A 15258-nucleotide genomic window follows, 5' to 3' on the forward strand; every position below is an offset into this window, starting at 1 on the left:
TTGCAGTGTCCCTTGTATGAATGCTAAGGTTGACATAATCTAACACAAAGAAGTTACCTACCCATAGAAAATGGTAGCTACTGTTTGCCTTGTTGAACAGATCTCCAGTTGGGGGGAAAAGTGCAGCAAGGATGATAAACTACGGAGCTTGCTTTGATTAAGTGAGTATACATGTGTGTATGTGACTGTGTGAGAGACCACTGGTTGGTCATTTCATATCAAATGAGATTCTCATCACATTTGAAACGCAGACAGAAAGGAGGACAGACAATATCTTCATCATGTGACCCCTCACACCCCCAAGAGACTCATAACACGTCTTGATTTTTTTTTTTTAATAAAAACACATCGTATAGCATTTATTAAACATGGACACTAACTCCAATAACATGCACACCAGTCTGTCCTTTAAATGTCGAGTGTTAACATTATTGCAAACACTGTTTCCCTGCGGTTTTTGTGTATTATATATATATTTTTTTTATTTTAGGATAAAAAAAAACAACAATTACATGGGATGCCGTTTTTTCTGCATAATTTAACGATATACATGGGTGGTGGGGGGGAGGGGAGGGGGGGGGTCTGAGTGTAGGGACAGGAATGGCGATGCTTAACACACCATAAGCCTCTGCACAACAGGCTGGAGGACCGACGTATCCCAGGTGGGCCACGGGGGTCACGACCTGTAGACAGCACAAGAAGCATTCACAGTAGAGGAGGGGAGGAGCGAGGGAAAGGAGGGGGGGAGGGAGAGAGAGAGAGAGAGAGAGAGAGAGAGAGAGAGAGAGAGAGAAAGATTGCAGCACTGGCCTTGGTGTAGACAGGGAGAGGGAAAGGTGTGGTCACTGACGGACCAATCCCTCCTCTCCGCCCCTCTCCTCGCCTGATTGCCTTGATTCCATCATCTTTGACACAAAAAAGGGGATTTTTTTATATATACACAAAGTAGCTACAGGACCCTCCCTCCCACCACGGGCAAGGGTGTCAATATCCACGCAGAAAATAATAATGATGATAACAATAATAATAATAGTAATAATAATAATAATAATAATTAAAATAAAGCAATATATTGGTCAGGATAATTTTTCTTCTATAACTGATGGCATTTTAACGTGACACAAATGTCCTTGGGCCGTTTGGTGGGGGGTGTGGAGGGTCCTTTCTCTTCAGTTCATTTTCAAGTTTTCTCCTTTTTCTTAATCTGGTGTTGGTTTTTTTTTTTTTGTTTGTATTTTTTTTTTTGTCTTGCGTTTTTAAAAAGCGTTCAGACTTTTGTGATCTGTGTTTGCTGTTCCTCGCCGAGGGATTCGTTTTCCGGGTCGGAGTCGGTGGTGTCGGAATAACGGTAGTGATCTGGCTCGTTGTCGCTCACGTCGGGGGTGACAGAGGTGGAAGTGCTGGCCTCCGAGTTTGAGGGCTCCTCAACCGTCTTAGTGAAATACAACTTCACCTGTGTGTATGTGTGTAAGAAGGAGGAGAGACATTGGTTTTTATATCCACAGGTGGGTCGTTTCAAGGTCACATGCCACTTTCTGCTCCAGTTTCACAACACTCGGCGGATTTCCTCTAGACAACACATGCTTCAGCTGGACTACCTATTTTTTGCCAGTTAATCTGCTCAAAACTGAAAGAGGTATTGTTGTAGTACATATATAATCCATGCCACTTGATTCTTCACCCATTCTGATTTCATAATGGTCGTATTCATCAATTATTGAGATTGGGAACAACCATACCACGATCTAAACCAGACCTGTGTCAACCGAGTATTTCAATGACTGGGCTCGTTCCAAATACTCTTACACTCCTCCTTTACCATGTGTCCTTCTCTAGTGCAGTAAATGAGACTCAAACAGAACTGAGTCTGTTGAGGCAGTACCAAACAAACAGTAGATGAATGATTTATAGTCTTAACTAAAATTGCAGTTTGTTCCGTTAAAAGAGCAAGGCCACAAAAGGGAGAATAAGGAACAGAAGTGGGATAAGGCTCAGTCGCTTAAATCTTTCAAATATTTACTCGATCCAGGTCTGTTCCAAACGCCAGCGCCACTCTCAATTCAGCAAAAAACGGTTTTTCAAACCAGAATTAAGTCTAGGCCTGGACTAGACCACACGGTGAAGGAAAATGTGACATGTGGAATCCAGTTTAGTCTAGGACTGGGCTTAATCTTTGACTAGGAGACTAGAGCTGTGACTTCTTCTAAGATGCACCACCAATTAATATCTTATGTCAATTTCTTGTCAAGAACTTTGAATGACATTTTTCGAACAGAAAGAAACCAATTGATATACACAGGGCAGTGAAAGTTCTATAGGTCAGAGGCGAAGAGAGAAATTGTGTGACATCTTACCTTAAAGTTTGGTGAGAAGTATCTGTTTGCCTTGTCTTTGTTGGCTTTATCCAAATCATTCTTTGTCAAGGATAGAATTAAGTAGTCCTTATCCGCATCTGTGCCTCCTGCTCTCTCACTTGCCCCTCCACCTTTCTCTCCTCCTCCTGCTCCCCTCTCTTTGTCTGCGGGTGAAGCCTGGGTCTGAGAGGGGAGACCATCCACGTCGTTCACCACAGACCCGTTCTCCACTTTTTCTCCACTCTCCTCTGGTCCGGGGATGAAAAACGTGTTCACCCAAAAATGGAACATCTTATCCTGCAGCCACACAAACATACACAAACGTAAGGAGAATGTTTTCACACGCACAGAAAACAACACACACACACTTGTACTCTCTCAAACAGAGAGAAAGCCTAATAAAGATGCTATTTCATGCGTGCCCTGAGTAGAAACACTCCTATGACACATCCAGAGAGAGCAATCATCATCTGCTGAATGTACCAGTAGCCACATTTTGGAAATACAGAGACGAGGCAGAAACTCACAGACACACATAAGCACACGTGCACGCATTCACACGCATGCGCGCCACACTCACAGAGGTGTAAAACAAGGTCACTGCAAGGAAGGTAAAAACTGTTATAAAGTGGAAGTTTGTTAATCTATGAACTGACACATTCTAGCCAAGATACTCCTGCAGTTTTAATGAAGTCAGTCGGCCTGGCTGCAGGGATATGAACCCCCCTCTCTGTTGAGAATCGGGTAAAGGCAGAGAGGAAAAAAAAAAAAAAAAGAGAGTGGTGGACTCACCTTCTTCATCATCTTGTTCTGCTTGTGGAAGAATTCCACTTTGATGTCCCCACACACAGGCAGGGGCTGTGGAAACTCAAACACCATGAACTTGTCTTCCCGCCGTGTGTGAGCCGGGTTTGATGTGTGGATCTTCACTTTTAGCTGGTACACTACAAACTGAGGGTCTGAGAGAAAACAAAGAGAGGGGGAAACAGGGGAGGTGTTAAACCCAAAGCCTTATGATACTCAAACAGCAGAGCCACAAAGCTCCACCCATTGTCTGACATAACCTGAAGAAAAAGACCAAATCAACACAGTAAAACAGACAGGAAAAGCAGCCCTGCCCCCACCCCCCCAAAAAGAAAAAAAAAAAAAAAAAAACAGCACAGAACCACACATTCAGAGGACAAAGGACAGTCAGTCAAGCATACTGGGCCCTATTCTGAAGACGGCAGTTAGGATCATACTCCATAAGACTTGTTCAAGAACGATGTACAGGTTTAGAGTGATGTGACTCCTTCACTAGACTGTATTTGTATAAGCGGCCTGTTAACACTCAATCAAGTTAAACTGCTGTACAAGGAACAAAAATTCATACTTTTCATTATAATGGTATAAAGTATTGCGACCCTCACGTTTGACTATAACTGTACTGAGTGATGCCACGGCCACATTTTGTAACAATGGTACAAAGCACAGTGACTCATCCTTCAGGTTGAAAATGTAAAGCCTTGTCCATTAGTCTGTATTAATGCAGACTGCTAAGTATTCCACTGGCTTGTGATGCTGTGTAGTGCTGTGACCTGTACTTCAGGATGGAAGTATCGAGTTCTGTATGCCTAAACGCACAGCACTCTGACCTGCACAGTAAAATGCAGCATATGGAGCATTTTTTTTCCTTTAAAGGCCTAAGCTCTAGTTTTGCTCTTTCTTTTCCACCTGCTGTGACTTGGTAACGTAAATAGGTAAGGTAAGGCTGTTTTACCCCAGTGCCAGTTCCCTTTCTTGAAGCCCTGGGGATTCGCTTCACTCCTGTTTTTAACAGTACTGTCCCCTTAGAGAGAGAGAAGGAGGTTAACACACCACCAAGTGTCTCACCAAGGGCTCCACCACATTGCTCAGGCCTATGGATATTAGCACACATGTACTCCACATACACAAAAACTACTGCTGAATTCACACCTGAACGGATGATGCGTGCTTTGAGCCTGGTTAAGCAAACTAACAATAACCGATTTAAACATAAAACTGTGTGGTGCAGAAGTGTCCAATTCAGAATAGAGCCCTCAGAAGACAAGAAGGAAGACAAGAGGGAAAGGAGAAGCTGAGAACTCTGAAGGCAGTTAGTCACTGACAACACAAGGTAAACGCACAAACACAAAACCACCGTTTTGAGAGTTTCTTCCACAGCATGTGGTAAAATGTCAGGTTATACATATCTCCAGTTGCTCGTTCTTACAAACAGTCAAAAGCAGGAGTTCAGACTCAATTTATTTCAACAACTTATGCAGGGTTCAAGTCACTCTAACAAGACCCCTTGTAACTCCTGTATAAAGACTTAAAGGTTAACTGTGAAAACACTTTTGGGGAGAACCATGAATGGAGGTGAAACTTACTGCAGGTGCCTCCACTGAACATGGGAAGAGTCTCAAAAACCATCTTGTGGAAGAGTAGAGCCACAGGTTTGTACTCCAGGTGGTTTTTAAGGAGATAGCTGTAGTAGTGTACATACCGGCGTTGACTGGGAATTGTCACTCCCTGGACAAGAAGGCAGAATTCATATCAGAGTTCATAATTCAAATCCAGATTTCACGAGTTCAAACTGACACCAGAAATCAACTCGGCAGCTCACCTTCTTATCCCTAGTCCTAACTTCTCCATAGAAGTCGAGGGCTTCCTGTGGTTCTAAAAATTTCCCACGGTGTAAGAGGTAAGCACAGATCATAACCCCTGTGCGCCCTTTTCCGGCTTTGCAGTGGATGGCTGCCACGTGGTTTTCATCTTCAGACAGCCATTGGTCGAGGTCTTCACAGAATGGTTTGATTAGCTCCAGCTGAGGTGGGTTGTGGTCTTCAAATGGATACTGCGCCACTGAGAACCAAACAGAAAACCAACTTTAAACCAGCTACGGTCAAGCAGCTAGTACAGAAATAATCTAAAGAAAACTGGAACGAAATGAATGGAACTGAGTTAGACAGTGCTCAACTGGTTGGAACAGGAGACACTAGAGGAAAAGTACAGGAATGTAGGCTTCATTTAACTACTTCAAAAATGCCAATTTAAACGAGACATTTAAATGCAATAGCGTTAGAAGCAAACTCATGGTGCATAATCATTGGAATTAGCCATAGTCTTGTTTTACAACCATTTGAACAGACTAATATGAAAACTGCTTATATTACTGGTATACTTTTGATTTTCGAATTTCAAATGGTACACATTTTATCTACAGTGTATTTAACAAAGTCCAAAGTCTTACCCCTACAGTTGAATTTGGTTGCATCATAGTGTCTTTCAGCACATCTGAAAACCGAAAGGAAACGTTAATTTCGTTTCAGACTCACAGATTTCCTTTAAAATGTACCATTTCAGGTCTACATGCTTTCCAATTTAGTCAGCACTTGAGTTTATGGTAGTGAACTTACAAGTTATAGATCTTGTAATGGTTTTTATGTTTAGAATCCAAAAACCTGCAAAAGACAAAAAAAAATGATGACGTGTTATACTCATTCAATAAACTTGACTGGTGACATCAAAAGGTGTGCACCTCTATTTCTCATCTAGCTTTACACCAAAGTCTGCACTGCAGGAACGATGAACAAACACTGGTTTGTATCTAAAAAACAGATTTTCATGCGAGACTTTCTACACAATTCAAAAGCTTTAACAAATATTGCAGATCCTGTAAACTTTAGAAATGTTGGCCCTGTGATGCACCATTCAGTCTTAATTGTACTTATTTCCTCAGCATGCATCTGTACCATACCATACTCACCGAACTACATCATCTATGTTGTTCCGGTAAACGCCCTCCAACCTCTCGGCTGGGAAGCCCATGGCTATGATGTTTGGGTAGATGTCTGAGCAGGTTGAGTTAAGGGCATGTACCTTTGAGGTCTACAACACATACCATCACCTTCTACCATATACCACTGAAGAGGAAGCATCATTCATTTGCAGCATGCATTTTCTACACCCCTACCAACTTCTGCAGGGCCCAGTCAGACACCTAATCACCACAGTGGAAACTTACACCAGGGAGGTTCATAGTGGGCGAAAACAGTCTAATGCTCTGCGATGACCTTTAATGAATCGTTTAAAAAGAAAAAAAAAATTCCAACTTAATTGAAAAGAAAACAATACAATAGAAATGATATTTATATAGAGGAATCACAAATGATCTATACATATGCATAAAACGATGAGGTGACTGATAAACTGCGCAGAGAAATGCATCTGATTTGTGCTTCGTGTCAGTGAACGGCGCTGCGACCTTTACATTAAAACCACAGTCAGCATGCACCCACATTCAGCCATCACACACCAGAAACCAGGCCAAAGGTGAGCACTTTCTATCCATCCAAACACGCAAAGCAAAAAAAAAAAAGAAGCATTTTTACAAGAGGGCAACTATACGTCCTTATTGCACACTTTCCTCTCTCCTTCCCTCCCCCAATTTTTCACTTCTCTCTCTAATACTTCTCTACCACTCTGTAAGATTGGAGGAGTTCAGCACCTTAACCACAGAAAGGGTGTGGGGGGGAGGGGGGGGGGGGGCAAACGCTCTCTGACTGCTGCACATTTCCTGTAGCACACTGTCAAAATGGAGAGACTGAACATTTTTAATTGGATGAGTCAGTTGTATTTTTAGCTCTACATCTTTGGAGTGTCTTTTTTTTTTTTTTCAGACGATACGGCTTGAAATCAGACATGCACACTTATTTAACACTCCCTGCAAGCACAGATTTGATTTAGGTTTGTAAACGCTCGTACACAGACAGAAAAGCACACAGATGCAGTACCCTGTATGGAAATATATACAGAGATGCACCCAGTAAATAATGTATGCCAGTGCAACATGAAGGCAATACAAAAGCATGATAAAAGAATTAATAACTAACTTGCAAAACCAAAACAAATTGTATGATGCAAATGTAATGCTGCAAAACCAAGCAAAAAAAAAAAAGAAAAAGAAAAAAGAAAGAAAAAAAGAAAAAAAAAACTCCATACGTTAGCAGATTACAATGAAACATTTGTGGTTCCAAGTTTAGAGAAGAGCTGCTCCACACACTACCTGAGTAGCACATAAATGAAAAGGTCTAGTAACAGGTCACATCCTCTTTGATCTTTGACACAGATCAGTTTCTCTTCGTCAGAAATGACGTGAATCTCTCTGGGACAAACCAAACTCAAACTCAGACATGTCTTCCTGAGGCATCCAACCTGAAACTGAGACTTACCAGTTTGACCACAGCAAAATAATTCTCCATACCAAAGCTCTTCAACATGGATTTCTTCAAATGGGTTGAATATAGTACATCTGATGCTACATCTACTTGACCAACTCACATATTCTCACAATTCTTTACTTAAACCCACATGTATGATGAGGTACTGTTGTGTATTATCAGATGCAATTTTATTGTAATAAAATATTGTTGCAAATCTGGATATTCTGTGCATAGGCTCTTTCAGGACCAGTCAGTTTCAAATAATACCAATCTTCTGTTCCAAGCAGATAATAAACCACCTAGTGTCCATACCAACACATCTGCTGCTATACTTGTGACAGCATATTAAAGCATTGCATCCAGCATTCTAAATATTTATTAAACACCGAACAACTGCCCCATCTATCAGCCTCCGCATAACTGACAGTTTAAGTTTGCGAGCGTACACACCAAGGCCAACCATTCAATCCCTTTATAGAGAGGCGTAATTACACGTGCTTCCCCGTGTAGGTAAATAACTGTCTGTTAGGAGGCATGCTTCTATAATTGCATAGGTATACAAGTTAAAGTGTGAGTGAATATTAATAAGAATAGTACATCTGAGTGCAATGTGTAAGCAACTAAGTGAGAGTATGGACAGACCAAAGCCTCTCTCTCTCAATTTATCACACCCCCCTCTTCTATCTTCCTCTCTCCCTCCCCTCTCCCTCTCTCTCAGCTCTGCGCTGCTCTATTTTAAGGGCTGTTCCCAGAACACTGATACAGCGTTACATAAGGGCAAAGGGCCATATTGTTTGAGGGACCACGCCAGAGCAGATCGCACACACGCGCACACACACACACATACACAGCACCCAGAGTCACCACAGCAGGCATGCACTCTGAGCCAACACACAAGAGTGGTTTTAATGTGTGAACAGTGTTCAGCTTCAGACGCTACAACACGCCCTCGCACCCTCTTCACATATCTCAACAAAAAGTTCATGGACAGTCATGTGTGTAGACACAGACAAACGGCCGGTCAGTGCAGATCTGATATTACACTTCAGCCACATAAAATCAAAGAGAGATATCACAAAATCAGTAACGGGGCAAAACAACCAACAAGACTGCATGCCACCTACCAGAACAGAACAACTGAACACCCTAAACTGCAATGTCAACACATCTGAGTGACACTTAGAACCATCTTCTGATATCCTAAAAGTCCACAGCATCAGTGAAGGCACAAGCGGACAAGTTCATCTAAACTCTCATTAAGCTGTTGTAGTGTGAACTCTATCAGTAGTTCTGACAGTTTGTGAGACCTTTGACTTTTTCCCAGCATGCCTTGCACGATGATGGCATCATCTTACATATGTGGAAAAAGACAGATTTATCACTGCCTTCTACAAGGGCCAGATGATAGAGGTGATGCTGCTGCAGGGAAATCACTGGTTGGTCTTTTTTCTTTTGTCTAAAGCCAAGACATTAACAACCAACACTAACCCAAATGTATTCACTTGGGTAACAGTCTTGTACAGGGGACACTTAAAATCTTAACTATGTCAGAGGTGGTACACTTCTGGAGTAACCTTGTTCAAGGGCAGAGAGCCACCCAGCTAGAGATCCAAAGCCACAAGCCTCCGAATACTATTATACCAGTTACAGGCACAAGTGTGATCATACGAAGAGGCTCTACTAGTTTTTGCTGCAGAGTGCAGAGCAGATTTTTACTCAAGTTTGGCCAAGGAGTCTTCACTGATGAAAAGATATATCAGGATCTCTCTCTCCCTATAGCAAATCTGGCAGTTTAAACATCCACTTGAATCTTGGAACGATGAAACTCCGTAAGTCTCCATGACTCTCTTCCTGTCTCTCAGACAGACCTAGTTTGATAGTAACTAAACAGTTTGCAAGTAAATCTTGTGGGCTGCACTTCCCCAATCTTCCAAAAAGTGCAGCTGGTTTGCAAATACTAAGCTTCATCAGCAACTGTACTGACAGACAAAATGACACTTTAAACAGTCTCTTGCTTCTTGGTCTATATTTGTGCTTTTTCACATGCAAGCGATGTGAAATAACTCCTACATGTCAGACCATTCCAGGCTGACTTAGTCTGTCATTACATTGTTTAATATTAAAAAAATATGCATATGAAGCACTGTAGCAGATGACTTCTGCCACTTGGGTAACAATCACACAGGGAACAAACACATCCACACATTAACACTCTTAGTCGCGCTAAGCGCAACCCCTACACAATATTCATGACATGAGGCCAACAAGAACTCATGAACACAGACCATGACACAAGCACACTCTACACAGACACACGTGTCTGCTTGTACAACTCTTTAGTAAGATGTGTTATTTCTAACTCAGAAAACTGGTGAGGCGTCCAGCATAGGTGTATAGACTCAAGTTCCCCTTTTGCTGGTGAGAGAGAGTGACAAAAAGATTGGCTTTGATATTGGAGACCTGTGGTTAAGTTTCAAATAGTCACACATTTGAATGTATAATTCTAAACCTATGCCAGTCTCAAAGCCAGACGGTCCTTATCAGGCTTTTAGTGATCGGGTCGGCGCAGTTTCCGTGCGGGCCTGATTACGATAGGGCCGGCTCGTTTGGTCTCTAAAGAGAAATCAACCGAAATATTTTCAACAGCTGCGTAGTGGATGTAAAGAGAATGCTCTCACTTCCTTTCAAAAGTTCATGAATACATGTACGTATATTACACGTAGGTTTCAAGAGGTCAAATTATCAACCAGGGTACTGCAAATAATGCAGGGGTGCTAGTGTCCGCATTTCAATCCGCTACCTTCAAAAAAGTCTAATTAAAAATCGTCATTTATCACGGTGCTAAAAGACCACAGCGGTAGATTTAGGATGTCGACTAAGCTAGTTAACAATGTCACTAAAATATGGCGAACGCAAACTACACTGATGTCTGCGACAGCGCAAATCTCTCTAGATGTAGCCTACATGAGCCTGGTGAAGATGCATGTACTTCGTTGTCAAACAGATCCACTAACGCAACGAGTAGGATGTAAGGGTCATATCAGTGGTGCCGCCAATAATGAAAAGTACTCAGGGGCCCAAATCAGCTGTACTGAAAATCGGATGCTTGTCATTCAAACCATGCAAAGAACAAACAAACTTGTGGGTTATATGCTATGATACTACGACAAATGGTCAAAACGCAAACCGAAAAAAAAAAAAATAAAATCAAGAGTTTGAAGTAAACCGGCAGCACCCATCGAACTAAGCATAAACAGGTCAAAATTACAAAAGACTGCAATCTTGCTCAAAAAGCATGTACGTAACTACAGCTCTAACTTGAATTGTGAATATGTGCACCTGAAAACTAACCGGATAGCTTGTCAGAATTGGAGGGACTGAAGGATGGAACAAAAAGCTTACAAAATGCACCTTAGCAGTATACTGTGCGTTTCAAATTACAAACTTTTTCCCAGATTAATAGCCGACCAGTTGCGGCTTACCTGACAACACCTCATGAAAAAGGTGCAAGTATGAGATAATGTGACTTAAGATATGGGGGGCGGACAAGCAAGGATACATGTAAGGTCCAAGTCGAATCCATCTTCTTGATACCTCCGTTTGTTTCTGCTAACCATCTCCTTTATGATTGCAGCCATTGCAACTGACAGTTTTTTTCTTATATAAGCACGAAAGGGTATATTTTCCGTTTGTGATGGCTTTGTCCCTCTCTTGCCCTCGTCTCTGGTTTTTGCAGCGCCTTCTACGCTGTCTATGACAGGGCTAGCACAGTGGTTGTCGTGTGTGTGAGCAGGATTAGACGCTTACTCTGGATCATAAAGACGGGCCTCTGCGCCGCTCCGACACAAGCAGCAGGCCCGACTTTTCCCAATCCTGGAATTCTGTCGGGAATCTTCCCTCCAAATGAAAAGATATCCAATCCTCCCTCCTGCGCGAGCCTAACAGAAACGCATTTAGGAACAGCACAAGTCTCTGAGTCCGCTGCAGGCGCCGTGATTCAGGTCCAAAGAGAGGAGAGAATCCTCCCCATCTTTGCTATCGTAGAAAATTTCAGATGCAAACCCTTCTCCCAAAGCCACTCACTAGCATTGCTAACCCGTTAGCATTGCTAGCTTAGCTACAATAGCTAGCTATGCTAACCCCCCCTTTAAAACCCCCAAAACCCTCCTAGCGAATGATCATCGTCGTCGTTGAATTGTAGATATATTTCTCGAAAGCTGACAGGCTCCACCTTAACTGTATAATGGATATGCAGAGATGAAATTGTTGATCAACTGTCGATGACGAATTTGTCCAAGGGAATCATCTTCTTTTCACGATTTCTCTCCCAGCCTTCTGCTCTCAAACTTCCATCATGGCTTCCAACAGAGGAAAAAAGAAGGTAGATCTGGCAGAGTTTTAGAACATGTCCTGCCGCCTTACAAAAATAGTTCGAATAAGTAATAGTTAGTTTACTCATTCAAATGTTTCAAATGAAACACAAAGCTCATTGCTTCAAGAAAGCAATTCACACTAAAAATGTAACATATTCTGCCGAACATCGGATGGGTAGCTTCGAGACGTATGCGCTTTTATTTGAGGCGGAAGAACACTAACTGAAGGCAGGCGACTCCTCTGCCTGTCAAAGTGGTCACATGTTTAGGTAACTGGGGAAGTTTCAAATACATGCACTGTACTGTTACATTCTGTGATAATATGTTGCATTATGCTGTCCCTCATATTACAGCGTGCCGCTACACTAATTTACGTCATACATTTTATTATGTCTCCAATACATACACGGTACCGCTACATCGTTCCACATCACATATTAGGCTATATTACGTTACGTTTATAATAGCCTACATGTACTATATATCTATATTGTTTTATATCGTAACCCAGATTGCTGCATCCGGTTCATTTTATGACTTCAACCAGTGCTGTCAAAAGAGGCAAAACTGTAAAAGAGGCAAAAAATATGAAAAAATTTTCAGCGGCGATGAGTCAGGCATTAGTGAATGAATGGCTCCCACCTTGAGATACATGCCACCAAAAGAATATGACTAAATGAAAAAATAGTGCAGAAGATACAGTAATTATGTATTTCAAATCAGTATATTCTCTGCTGCGTGATTATGTATTTTGTTGTTGTTGTTGTTAATTTAGGGTCCCTATGCACAAATCGTCTAATGGTAAGGGTGTTGATTTGAAATAGTTTCGACTTAGTTCATGTTATTTTCTGCATTATGATTACAAAAAACAAAAACCGACACTATATTTGTATTCTCTTTAGGAAATTTGATACAATAGTAGGCGGGCAGGGTGACTATTGAGAGTTGGGTAAAAAAAAAAAAAAGAGGGGGTGGGCGGTCAAATCAGATGTTACAACACTTATGACATCAAATATGGAAATCGATTTTTAAAAAATATACTCATTATGGGCAATTCTCTAAATGTGATGATCTGAAACAAGCGAATCTCAAGAAAAGCGAAACTACATGCATTACAATGATTTGCCGATGCACACCAAGGTGCACTCACCTTGCGCCATCTGTTGTTCGAGAATAAGTTGATACGCGTTGAGGCTAAACGCGTCTTCTGCTATCGGAGGCAGCTGGCATCCCATCTGGCAAAAGAATTTTCAGGTAGACAAAGGAGAATGGCAGCACTGCAGAGCCAACATTTTTCCAGTCGACATCTTTCTCAGAGGCACAGAACAATTTATCTGATCAAATAATCAGGTCTTACTATTTTAGGGTGAGGTGTTCTTACAACACTTAAGCAGTACTGAACTGTTCGCTACACAGTTTTCACTGATCTGATGATTTATATTATTTCATATCTGCATTGGATGTTAACGTCTTTTTGAGATTGCTGTAGACGAGTTGGATGTGTTATGATTACTCAGTTCAAACGAACTCTTCAAACACATCACAAAAAACATGTTTGTCATTGTGAGTGAACCGACTTTTTGTGCTAATTTGCCCTCCGGGCGAGTGGGCATAATCGACTCGGCTAGTAAGATGAGTTTTCGGTTCATCTCGCCGTTGACCTGTTACGTGAAAGCTTGTGAGTGTGAGAAAACTCACAATCCTGTCCGTTCCTAACCTCAGAGCCAATTTTGTCCAATGTACTTTAATTCTTATTCGTCATTTTCCCTGTAAAAAAAAATACAGAGATAATATCTTGCAAATAAAATACACCATCTTCCACAGGTAGTGAACTTGCAAACCTGTCTTTGTCGTTTTGCCACGCGCCTTGTGAGAGTAGAGTTTACTCCAAAGACGCTCCTCTGGCTGAGAAAAATCCCGTTCCAGTTTAGGGGAGAGTTTGCTCGACACTGGCACTGTACATCATGTACACACTTGGTGTACTGTTCTGGATTTGAAAGCCTTTGAAACCCCCTGCGAGTGCAGTTAGCAGATTTAAACAGGGTTACCTGGAACGTACCAGCTCAAATGTCCTTATCCGCGCTAATGCTAATAGGGAATCCCCTTCTTAACGCAGTTGTTCACTGGGCCTAGAGGAACACTCGCAGCATTGCACAATAAGCCGGTACAGCAGATTATTCTACCAGCTGGAGTAAGTCACCCCATCCAAAATTTGGGACACTGGTGTGGCACCACTGAGGACTCTCAGTATGTTTGTGGGGTTGCCGGCATTAATCAGACCATTTGTATGTTGGCGAATTGGCGAGGGAAGGTTGCTCCCCAGAATGTGTGCTTTATTAGTAATGATTAACCTTTATACCTCTCCTCTCAAGAACTACTTCTTTAAATGTGTAAACCCTGTAGGCTATCTAGCATCCTAGCATCTGGCCTGATACAGAATGGAACTGAATATACAGAATATATACAATATACACATATATACATATACATACATATATCTCTGAGTGTGTGTGTGTGTGTGTATATATATGTATGTACACACACAATATATATACAAACTATAAACAAACTATAAACAAATAATCACAACATATATACTCAAAATCATATAAACCTGTATTGTTCATTTCAGCTTCACGTCGGTGGAGGGCTTAATTACACAGTAACTGCTTAGACTGGTGGTGGTATAGCATCACTAAAATCAAGGCCTGTCGTTAACTCCTGGTCGATCGCGGTTAACTGCAAATATACCTTTCTTCTTGTTATGAGTGTGTGAGTGCATGATGTGATGAACACACTTCCACACACACACACACACACACACAACTCGTGTGGGGACTCGCACAACTCACACAACGTGTGTCCGTAACACCGAAAATGAAAGTGAGGTAGCAATGAGTAAGACACTGTAAGATAGTTTAATAAAGGTATAAGACAGATACATTCACAAGGAAAGGACAGAATCACAGAATTTTTTTTAAATTAAAATACAACATCCCCCAGGTCTCTCTCTCAGAACTTAACAAATATATCATGTCAATATCTCATTAAAGTTTTTCAGTTTGTGACACTTCTCCACTTGCTGAGGACCACCAAAAATAAGTAAAACACATAGTTAGGCACCATTGTTTACATTAATTGACATTATTTGCAGCTCAGTCCTTTTTGCCTGTCAGTGTGCTATTATGAAATATAGTGTGTACTGAAGACTTTATCTTCAGTTTTGAGGTGATACATTCAGTTGATATCTTTAAAACAAGGCACTTCAGACCGAAGACATTTTTCTATTGCCAATCTCACAGACAC

General features: G+C 41.5%; 1 protein-coding gene across 3 annotated transcripts; it reads right to left on the reverse strand.

The window, feature by feature from the left end:
* Window positions 1-1248: 1248 nt before the first annotated feature.
* ptena (phosphatase and tensin homolog A) lies at window positions 1249-12005 on the reverse strand. Of its 3 annotated transcripts, none has more exons than XM_030786391.1 (10): window positions 11139-12005; window positions 6124-6208; window positions 5774-5818; window positions 5608-5651; window positions 4981-5219; window positions 4745-4886; window positions 3147-3313; window positions 2552-2651; window positions 2355-2485; window positions 1249-1453 (listed from the first exon to the last, which is right to left on the reverse strand). In XM_030786391.1, exons 1-10 carry the CDS (start codon window positions 11215-11217, stop codon window positions 1268-1270), a joined length of 1218 nt encoding a protein of 405 aa, XP_030642251.1. In that variant the 5' UTR covers window positions 11218-12005; the 3' UTR covers window positions 1249-1267. The 3 variants fall into 3 exon arrangements, with proteins under 3 accessions (XP_030642251.1, XP_030642249.1, XP_030642250.1); XM_030786389.1 differs by adding an exon at window positions 4114-4182 and having other exon boundaries at window positions 2355-2651; window positions 11139-12001; XM_030786390.1 differs by having other exon boundaries at window positions 2355-2651; window positions 11139-11999.
* Between the last annotated feature and the right edge of the window lie 3253 nt (window positions 12006-15258).

The sequence above is a fragment of the Chanos chanos genome, chromosome 10, assembly GCF_902362185.1.
Source record: "Chanos chanos chromosome 10, fChaCha1.1, whole genome shotgun sequence".
NCBI lineage: Eukaryota > Metazoa > Chordata > Actinopteri > Gonorynchiformes > Chanidae > Chanos > Chanos chanos.

Excerpts from the sequence above, each read along its gene's own strand:
- ptena (XM_030786389.1), bottom strand. The coding sequence starts at position 11,217 with ATGGCTGCAATCATAAAGGAGATGGTTAGCAGAAACAAACGGAGGTAT. Across the intron at positions 5,220-5,607 it reads AACCAAATTCAACTGTAGGG|TGGCGCAGTATCCATTTGAA; the intron begins GTAAGACTTTGG and ends TTTGGTTCTCAG. Across the intron at positions 1,454-2,354 it reads ACTTCTCACCAAACTTTAAG|GTGAAGTTGTATTTCACTAA; the intron begins GTAAGATGTCAC and ends ACATACACACAG.